This window comes from Hibiscus syriacus, unplaced genomic scaffold, assembly GCF_006381635.1.
Source record: "Hibiscus syriacus cultivar Baekdansim isolate YM2019G1 unplaced genomic scaffold, ASM638163v2 tig00110152_pilon, whole genome shotgun sequence".
NCBI classification, from domain to species: Eukaryota; Viridiplantae; Streptophyta; class Magnoliopsida; order Malvales; family Malvaceae; genus Hibiscus; species Hibiscus syriacus.
The window spans coordinates 247,559-257,755 of NW_024062604.1; the positions used below are offsets into that span (position 1 = coordinate 247,559).

Consider the following 10,197-nt stretch of genomic DNA (forward strand, 5'->3'; position numbering starts at 1 on the left):
GTCATATACTATGTGAATCGTACTCTGAATGATGCACAAGTAAACTATACAACCACTGAAAGGGAACTTTTAGCAGTATTATTTGCATTCGATAAGTTTAGGCAATATCTAATAGGCACTAAGGTAATTGTGCATACAGATCACTCAACCATTAAATATCTTATTAATAAAAAAGATGCAAAGCCTAGACTAATTCGATGGATATTATTACTACAAGAGTTTGATTTAGAGATTAAGGATATAAAAGGTATAGAGAATCAAGTGGCAGACCATTTGTCTAGGCTAGATAAAAAACCTGATTTTCTTAAAGAGGATTTACCTGATGAGAAAATATTTATTCGTCACGGCTGTGCCGTGGTATAATGACATTGTTAACTTTCTTGTTAGTGGTATTGTTCCTCCTAATTTATCTAGCCAGGGCAGAATGAAGTTTCGACATGATGTGCGACATTACTACTGGGATGAACCATTTCTATTCAAGCAATGCGGAGACCAAATAATTCGAAGATGCATTCCAGAAGAAGAATAGCAAGATATTCTACACCAGTGCCACTCGTCACCATATGGAGGGTATTTCTGTGGAATGATAACAGCAGCAAAGGTGCTCCAATCTGGATTTTATTAGCCAACCTTGTTCAAGGATGCGCATGAATTCTATAAGTCATGTGATAGATGCCAACAAACAGGAAACATATCAAAAAGGCATGAGATGCCATGGCAAAATATTCTGGAAATTGAACTCTTTGACGTATGGGGAATAGATTTCATTGGACCCTTTCCCACATCATTAAGAGATTTGTACATCCTCTTGGCAGTAGACTATGTATCAAAGTGGGTTGAGGCCATCGCAACACCTATTAATGATTCCAAAATGGTGCTAAAGTTTCTACACAAAAATATATTCACCCAATTTGGAACACCACGATCTATCATCAGCGATGAAGGCACTTATTTTGATAATAAATTGATTGCCAAGGCACTAAAGCGATATGGAGTATGACATTGGATTATTATGGCATATCACCCTCAAACGAATGGATAAGACAAAGTGTCTAACCGGGAAATTAAATAGATCCTTGAGAAAGTGGTCAACCCAAATCGAAAGGACTGGTCGTCGAAGCTAGATGAAGCACTATGGGCTTATCGTACAGCATTCAAGACACCATTGGGAATGTCACCATTCAAACTGGTCTATGGAAAAGAATGTCATCTACCTGATGAATTAGAATATAAAGCCTAATTGGCCATCAAAAAGCTAAACATGGATGCTCAGCTTGCTGGAGAAAGAAGACTCTTGGAACTGAACGAGATAGATGAATTCAGAGCACACACATAAGAGAATGCCTGCCTATACAAGGAGAAAACAAAACGATGGCATGACAGAAAAATATTGACGAGGCAATTCTATTCTGGACAACAAGTAATGCTCTACAATTCATGTCTTAAGTTATTCCCAGGCAAGTTGAAATCACGATGGTTAGGACCATTCATCGTACACCAAGTCCATGACAATGGAGTAATTGAAATCCAAAACCAAAATTATGGTTCCATCTTTAAGGTGAACGGGCAGAGACTCAAGGAGTACAAAGGAGCCCCAGTCATGCGTGACAAACTGGCATCGTTGGCACATGATGCCCAAGAGTTTGCTTTACTTTCTTGAACAAATTTCATTGCCAAGGAAACGAAAATTTGAATGTTGTACATAAATATATTGAGTTATTTTCTCCTTTCATTATCCATTTTATTTTAATATTTTTATTTTAATATAGGCAAGCAATGAACACGTGAATGCATAAGGAGTTAGAGCATGCATGAGAAAACAACAAACCCTAGGATGCATGAATTTTACGGCAGAATAAACAGGGAAAGATATCTTTTCCCCCACTTTATATCCAATCATATATTGCTCATTAATGCAAAAATCTTTTCCCTCCAAGAAAGGACAACATTGCCTCGAAACCACCCATTTCTTCTTCATCATCATGCCTCACTCTCTCTTCACTAAGCAAGAAATTTTTTCCCCATCGCCACGACTGATTTCAACCAAAAACAATGGTAAGAACAACGAAAGCCCCAGCCCCAACACAAAGTTTCGAACGTTTCCAAACTGTCGAAGAAGAAGCACGTTTTAAGATCTTTCAGAAACGTCAAGTATATTTAGAAGATGGATTCGTTTTCCGAGCCACGGATGAGGAACCGTTTGGATCGGAAGTGATGGACGTGATAAAGAAACACAACTGGGAAAAGTTTTCTCACCATTCAACGCCGTAGCACCAACGATGGTACGTGAATTCTACGCCCATCTCGAGGACCCGTCTATCCACACAGTATATGTTTGAGGGAAGCTCCTTCGATTTTCCCCCTCTGCACTCAACCGATACTTTAAGTTGGGGAAAGTAGAGGAGCAGCACAAGCAATTCGTGGCTGAGGTGAATCAAGAAATGTACGACGGAGTACTACAGGATTTATGCTTTGGATGGGCCAAGTTTGAAGAAAATGCCCCAACGAGGAAACGAGTAGATCGCCGAGCACTAAAACTGCATGTGAAGTTATGGAATCACTTTCTCAAATGCAAGTTGATGCCAACGTCCCACAACACCACTATCCTCGTGAAGAGACTGATGCTTTTACACTCAATCATATACGGGAGGAAGATCGATGTTGGAGAACTCATCTTTGAGCAGATCCATGAATGCGCCAAGAGGAATCAGGGTAACCTATTATTTCCAAACTTGATAACCGCATTGTGCAAAAAGAAGAAAGTTCCTGAGGAGCCCTTTGAGGATTTCATTAAATCCAAGGAGGGCATCACCAAGAAGAATGTACCCGTGTTGATTAGTTTCAATGATGATGATCCGCATGAAGGTTTGAAACAAGGAGAAAAATCATTGTCGCGACTAGAATGGTTGTTGTGGTCACGTACACTCGAGAAACGAGTGAAAAGATCGGAAGCCTAGAGGACCACATGGAAATTTACTTCGAGTATGTCAAAACTAGGGACATGCAACTCAACGCCTTCTTCAAAGAGTTGCTCCCGAACACTAACACCAGACTGCCAACCTTCCCCAGTGTCATCCTCAAATACAATGCGGGCGGCAGCACATTCCATGCCTCCACATCACATGTCCCTCTAGAAGTGCCCCCAGAAGTGCCCACTGATGTGCCACCTCTAGCAACCCATCTCCACCCGTACCAGAGGAAGGCCAAGGCGAAACATAAGAGTTCCTCAGCTCCTCATCTTTTTCAACCACCCAGAGCAGTGATGATACACCAACCTATTTCTTCACCGACGAAGATTTCACACCAGTATCAAAGCAACCTGAGCACGACCCTATCCAGTCCCCTGTCTGTCAAGCTACACCAATCCCAACAGCAAATCTTAGTCCGGTACCAGTTCCAGCACAACCAACTCTTACTGTCGAGCAGTCAACTCCAGCATGCACTTCGTCCAGCTAGAAGCGCTACAAGAGAATGACATGATGTATACTTCAGCCATCTCCCTCGCCAGCAACAGTAGACTCGGGATTCGAGAGTCCTTCTCCTCTCAAACGAGGGCGTCCAGCCAAGCCACCCCACCCCACCACAGTTTTAATTTCATGCATTGAGGATAATGCATCCATCAAGTTTGGGGGAGGTATTGTACCATATTCTGTCATACTTTGTTAGAAAGTAGTTGATGAAATTGGTTGAAAATTTTGATTGTCATGACATAATCAGGTTAAGATTATTGTTAGGAATGAATTAGGGATGCCCAATGATAAATGCATAATTTGATTGCTTAGGCCAGAATTATTGCTAAGATTGTCTAAAGAAGAGAACCAACCTTAGGTCTGATTCTTTGAAGTTCATAAACACGATTGTAGGTTGTCTTTGTTTCAGGTAATCTGTAAAATATTGGGAAAAGAACTTTCTGCTTGCCGATACTTCAAAAATATTTTAAGGGTGAAGTAAAAACTCTCTAATGTTTGAAAACTTGAAAAATAAAAAGGGACACTCCTCTATGAAAAGGCATAAACAGAAGAACTCCATAAGAAATTAAGATTATCAACGATATATGAGTGAATGAAAGTAGTCACATGATGACTCTGCCCGACTAGCTTAAGGATGGAAGGTATGCTCCCCTTCACCTAGAGTGTGGAACGGTAGTTGTGATGAGCTGACTCCCCTGCGTAAAAAAAGTTAATAAATAACTAGGAGTATAAACTAAGCCTGACAAATAATTTGTTGCCTTGACAAACCAGAAGTGCTTACTTAAGTTGTCTAATTACCTTTATGTAAGACTGGTTACAATCACGCGCAACTATAGAAAAAAATCCTAACTAGGGAAGGGACTTGACTTATATGACTGTCGAACATGTTGAGGCCAAACAATTTTGCTGAGGGATGAAATCCCAAACCATATGATTTTCTTAACTCTGCTTTGCCATGACAATTTTGATTTTCTTCTAGCTATTGTACATTGCATGAGGACAAGCAATAGCTTAAGTTTGGGGCTGTGATAACTCGTTAAAAATACTTAATTTCTAGTCTTTTCACTTAAGTTATTGCTCGTCTAAATAAAGTATACATAGCATTTTAGTTGCATTTAGTTGTATATAGGTTATATTAGCTTGTTGTGGATAAATTCTGCTTAGGCAAGATTTATTTGGCTTGACTGATGCTGCTGAGGAGAAAGGGTTGTTTGGATTGTGTTTGTGCAGGAAACTTACAGAGGAAGAACATTTCAGTCATGACAACGTAAATTTGCAAAGGCCAACGAAACATATGAGAACGTGAGGAGAAGATTTATCTCGCCGAGGCAAGGTTTATCTGAGGAAGTCTGAAGCAGGTGTGACAAAATCGCCTATGTCACAAGCCAGTTGGATGACCTACTTCACGTGCAACCAAGCCTTAGTTATTCTGGTAGCCGCCTTTCCTTTTTAAGTCTGGACATTTATTTGACAACAGTTATTTAAGGAAACTCCAAAAAAGCATGCAAAACCGTAGGAGATTTTTCCTTATAAATAACCAGTCGTAGCCGTCAAATAAGAAAAGAAGGGAAGGAATAAGAGAGAAGAACTTTACCTAAGGCGTGAGCAAGCAACTGCAGTGCTTCTTCACCGTCTACCCACCGACCTTCCTTGGTGTCCTCCATAACCAGATGTTAGCAGAGCGGTGATCAGGCCTCGAGAGAGGTTGATCACCAAGGCAGGCGTAGTGCTGATCAGAATCGTCACGACAAAGCCCCCGGTTTTGGGAGTCATTATTCCTTTGTTTTAACTCTTTATCTATTTGGGGTTGTATTAAACGTTGAATCTTGGAAGACTTTTGATAGAACCATGAATGTCTTACTTGGTGTTAAACTTTGTTTTGCCTGAACAATATTTTTAAGTTTATGAATGATGAATTATGTTTTGCGTATGATTGTTTTGCTTATTGTTTAAATATTTTACCTTACGCTGTAAGAGCATCGAGAAATCGACTGGGTTTTGGTAAAACATGTCTTGGCATTGTAAGAGCATCGAGAGATAGCCTTTTATCTAGATAGTGATTCTTAGATTCGAGAGAATTAAGATAGATCCACGTGAGAAATTGAATGAATCCGGGATGGTGAAGTTCTAACTTTTACCTTAGAGATAAGGAGTGAGTTTCAATCGACTAAAAGGGATAGACGCTAGTGTAGGATAGACAAAGCCTATAGTTTACGCTGAGATGTATTGCTACAACAATAGTTTGACAAACCAAGGGTTATAGTTAACATCGAGTAGTATTGCCATAGCAACCGTCTAAAAATACCTAGTAATCCTGTCGGGCAACATAGTAAGTCATAATAATTCATTCTGAACTTAGAAATAATTGTTGTTGAAGCAAAAGTTTAGCATCAGTGCTCTGTGATATGTCTGAATATATGAGGTTGTTTGCATTATATTTAAAGTAGCACTTGTCTTGTTTTGTTTTATTATTCTGCATATTTATTTTGCCTCGACTAAACTTTCCTGAACTCATTAAATCACTTTTTTGTTTTATTAATATTAGTTCTTAAGTTGACAACTTAGTAGGACTTAGTTTGTGACATTAGTTCTAGTTGTGGTGAAAATATATTTCTCGACCTATCCTTGTGGAGACGATACTCACTTACCCTATATTACTTGAATCGGTTGTGTATACTTGCACAAATTTACTTGCCTTAGAGTAGACATTTACAAGCGATCAACAACCAACAACTACTTTTCCCTTATCAAAGCATCATTTAATGAATAATTAAAGTCCACAAGCAAACTCCACCAATGCATTACTAATACAATTATATGCAACTAAATGAGCTTGAAATAAAACAATACCCCAAGTAAAAAGCTATGAAATTTACCCTTTTTACGGGCTTAACAAGAGGCTAGGCATTTGGATTGCGGGTGGGCTGGCTTGTTGGGTAAACTTTGTAGAGGCCTATTTTTATCAAATTTTTGAATATTGTGAAATGCCAATTTAGGTGATCCGTATCCAATCCTATTATCTAAAATATTTTTTAGATATTCAATATGAATTATCTGAAAATAAAAAACGGATCAGATATCCAATTTTTTAGATTGGATCAATAGATTAATGGTTTGGGTCGATCGGATTAAATTTTTTGAACTCCCTTAACTAGAGGTATGGCCTTAGTAAAGATATATGCAACCTGCTTCGATGGTAGGAATAAAATTCACCAATTGCTGACCAGTTAACACTCATTCCCAAACAAAATGTAAATCTATCACAACATGCTTCAGACCGGCATGATGAGTAGCATTAGCAGCCATGGAAATGGTAGAAGAGTAGTCACACTAGACAATAGGTTTCCCTTCTACACATAGCCCAACTTCATTCAACAAATGCTCAATATAAACCAACTATGAAACAGGGTTGGCCAAGTTTTTATACTTCATTTTTGAAGTGAACCAAGAGACCACACTTTATTTCTTGGAACACCACGACATAGAGTTTCCACCCGAGCGACGATCGTTAACTGACGATGTCCAATTAACTTCCGCATAGCAAACAAGATCACAAGATTTATAAGGTTGATAATACAACTCATACTCCATTATCCTATATAAATACCGAAGAATGCATTTGACAGCGCTCCAATGTGTATTCCAAGGACTATTCATGTATTGACAAACATTGTTAACAACAAAGGCAATATCAAGCCTCGTCAAAGTCACATACTGCAACCCTTAATAATACTTCGATAAAGGTGAATATCCTCAAAGGCATACCCCTTCACATGCTTTTACAACAATTTGTTTATACATTATACTATATTACGCTCGACTATTTATATGTTCCAAACTCATCATTTTTCGCTAAAATTTGACGATAATTTGAGCTGAACATTAACCTACTGATTGAGATATTATAAAATTTGATATCAGAATCTCAAATGAATATACAATTCAAATGATTATGATTTTATCATATCCTTGTCAGCATATTAACATTCAACTCAGACGACTATCAATTTTTTAACGGAAAATAACGAGTTTGAAACATATGAATAGTTGGATGACCATTTTGTAACTTTTAATAGTCAAGGGACTTAAAAAATAACATATATAGTCTAAAGATCATTTTATAACTTTTAATAGTTAGAGTATTCAAAAAAATAATATACTATAGTAAGGGGACCATTTGTGTACTTTACCCAAAAGCAAGAAGCCCTCGGTCAAACTACGATACTATTTGGTTCGTAGTATAGATAAACAAACTACGAACTCTATTTTAAATCTCTGAAGGACAGCTGCTTTGATTTTGAGAGAGGTGTTGATTTTGGCTTCTCTCCTTCGTTGGACCCCGCTTATTTATCGCTCGCATTTCTCTCAGGTAACTCTCTCTCCCCTCTCAAAACCAATGAAGATTTTCTATCTATCTTTATCATGTTCTGATTTAGCTTCTCACTCCCGATCTGCTTTCTTCTTTTGAATTTGGCTTCAATTTTGGTTATAAATTGTCTCCAGAATCTTCAATTTGCAATTCATTTCATAGTTTTATCTGATCTGTGTCTTGGAGCCTCGTACGTTCATAATTTGTTCCGATCTGCATTTTTTGAATTGAATTTATGTCGTGATTGATTGGATTTAGATTGCTTTTATCTGGACCAATTCATGCAAACGATACTATGTTTGCTTTAAATTTGACCTTTGGATTTGGATCTTCTTTAATGTTGAATAATGTTAGTTAAATTGTTGATTCTGGAAACTTATATTTGGATTTTGTTGTTTGCTGGTTGGTAGACGTGAAAATGGGGCTTTCTTTCGCAAAGTTATTTAGCCGGCTTTTTGCCAAGAAGGAGATGCGAATACTGATGGTTGGACTTGATGCTGCTGGTAAAACTACCATTCTTTACAAGCTTAAGTTGGGAGAGATCGTCACTACCATTCCCACCATTGGTGAGTCGCTTTTTGCTTAACACAGTTTGATATTTGTTATTACAATAAGTTTTGTTTCAAGGAGGAGATGGCTGATTATGATATAATAAATTTTTGTAGGTTTCAATGTTGAGACTGTTGAATACAAGAACATCAGCTTTACCGTTTGGGATGTTGGTGGCCAGGACAAGGTAACTAGATTTGAACTTTATACGGAAATTGTTACCATCAACTGAAGATTGCAGGAAAGGAAAATCTATGGTATCTTATAATATATTCTTTTGGTAAATTCTTTGCTCTTTCTTGTAAAACTGCAAAGATTATGGATGGGACAGTTCTGGTTTCATATACTGTCAGATATTATGATGTGTCCTGGATATTATATTATCCAAGCACTTTATTTTTCCTTAAGTACGTGTTTCGAAATTTATGAGTCTATAAAAGAGAGCAGATGCCATATGTTCATGAGGTCTATGCAAAATTTGATGCTTAGTGGTCAAAATTGAGTATATCTTTGATCTTGTTAGATCTTTTAGAATAATGGAAATTCCTTCAAGGTTTTTGTTTTTCTCAACTATTCAACTGACTTACTGGCTTTTATTTTTTATATAGATCCGACCATTGTGGAGACATTACTTCCAAAACACCCAAGGACTTATTTTTGTGGTTGATAGCAATGATCGTGACCGTGTGGCTGAAGCTAGAGATGAGTTGCACAGGATGTTGAATGAGGTCAATTAAGTTTCTTTTACTGGCTCAATATTTCCCATGAGTATGTTTTGTGAAATGATTGGAGTTGCTTGATGGACAGGGTTTCGTGACTTAATCTAATATATTATTTTATGTGCATTGCCAGGATGAGCTGAGGGATGCCGTGCTTCTGGTATTTGCAAATAAGCAAGATCTTCCAAATGCTATGAATGCTGCTGAGATTACTGACAAGCTTGGCCTTCATTCTCTCCGCCAGCGTCATTGGTAAGATGATGAAACTTTTCGTTGTTACGTACCATCTCTATATGTGGATATGTAATGTACTTACCATCTCTATATTAAACATTTTGCAGGTATATCCAGAGCACATGCGCTACTTCTGGTGAAGGACTGTACGAGGGACTTGACTGGCTTTCAAACAACATTGCAAACAAGGTAAGCTGACGCAGATGACTAATTTTTGTTAAACATGAAGTTGCAGATTACACCCTTTTACGTTTCTTCAGTTTAACGAAGCTTCTAAGTGATGCTGATGAATGCGAACCATATTGCAGGCATAGATGACGTAATTGAGTCGGTGTTCTCGCTACCCTGTTGGAGTTCTGGACATCAACCCATTTAAGTGTTTTTTTTTTCCATGTTTGTCGCAAATTCTGCCATTTGTTACTTAGTTCAAGATTAATTGATACGTTTCCTGGTTTCCTTGCCAAAAAAGAAAGAAGCTTCCCTAGTTTGGGACTGTTCTTTCCCTAGTGGAAATTGATGGTTAGCCAGTTCAATTACTGTTATGTTAAATATACAGTCTATAGACATGATTCATTTTTACCTTAAATTCTTGAATGATTGTTTTGGCATGTGCAATGATTGGAGCCTTTTTTTATAATCGTAAAAGTGACCAGCAAAACAAAAAGAGTTTCAATGGCATAAATGATTTGTTGCGTTAGAAAGATAAATCAAATGCGTACGTCTTTCGGTACCATTTCGTTGATTTATTAATGGATTAAATTAAATCGAGTATTACATATTTTTATAACATTATTTTATTTATAACATTAAGATTCAAACTCAAAACATTATTTGAATGATATAATATTTTTTGGGG

The 10,197-nt window shown here is 37.5% G+C and overlaps 1 protein-coding gene across 3 annotated transcripts; it reads left to right on the forward strand.

The window, feature by feature from the left end:
- Positions 1-7,735: 7,735 nt before the first annotated feature.
- Positions 7,736-9,935, forward strand: LOC120215692 (ADP-ribosylation factor 2-B-like). 3 transcript variants are annotated; one of them, XM_039213292.1, is made up of 7 exons: positions 7,736-7,839; positions 8,250-8,405; positions 8,505-8,575; positions 8,997-9,116; positions 9,241-9,359; positions 9,449-9,530; positions 9,650-9,935. In XM_039213292.1, the coding sequence occupies exons 2-7, from the start codon at positions 8,258-8,260 to the stop codon at positions 9,653-9,655; spliced, it is 546 nt and encodes a 181-aa protein (XP_039069223.1). In that variant the 5' UTR covers positions 7,736-7,839; positions 8,250-8,257; the 3' UTR covers positions 9,656-9,935. The 3 variants fall into 3 exon arrangements, with proteins under 3 accessions (XP_039069223.1, XP_039069221.1, XP_039069222.1); XM_039213290.1 differs by lacking the exon at positions 9,650-9,935 and having other exon boundaries at positions 9,449-9,539; XM_039213291.1 differs by lacking the exons at positions 7,736-7,839; positions 9,650-9,935 and adding an exon at positions 7,891-8,029 and having other exon boundaries at positions 9,449-9,539.
- The last annotated feature ends 262 nt before the right edge of the window (positions 9,936-10,197 follow it).

Coding starts and splice junctions, on each gene's coding strand:
- LOC120215692 (XM_039213290.1), top strand. CDS start 8,258: ATGGGGCTTTCTTTCGCAAAGTTATTTAGCCGGCTTTTTGCCAAGAAG. Junction 8,406..8,504: donor CACTACCATTCCCACCATTG/GTGAGTCGCTTT, acceptor AAATTTTTGTAG/GTTTCAATGTTGAGACTGTT. Junction 9,117..9,240: donor TGCACAGGATGTTGAATGAG/GTCAATTAAGTT, acceptor GTGCATTGCCAG/GATGAGCTGAGGGATGCCGT.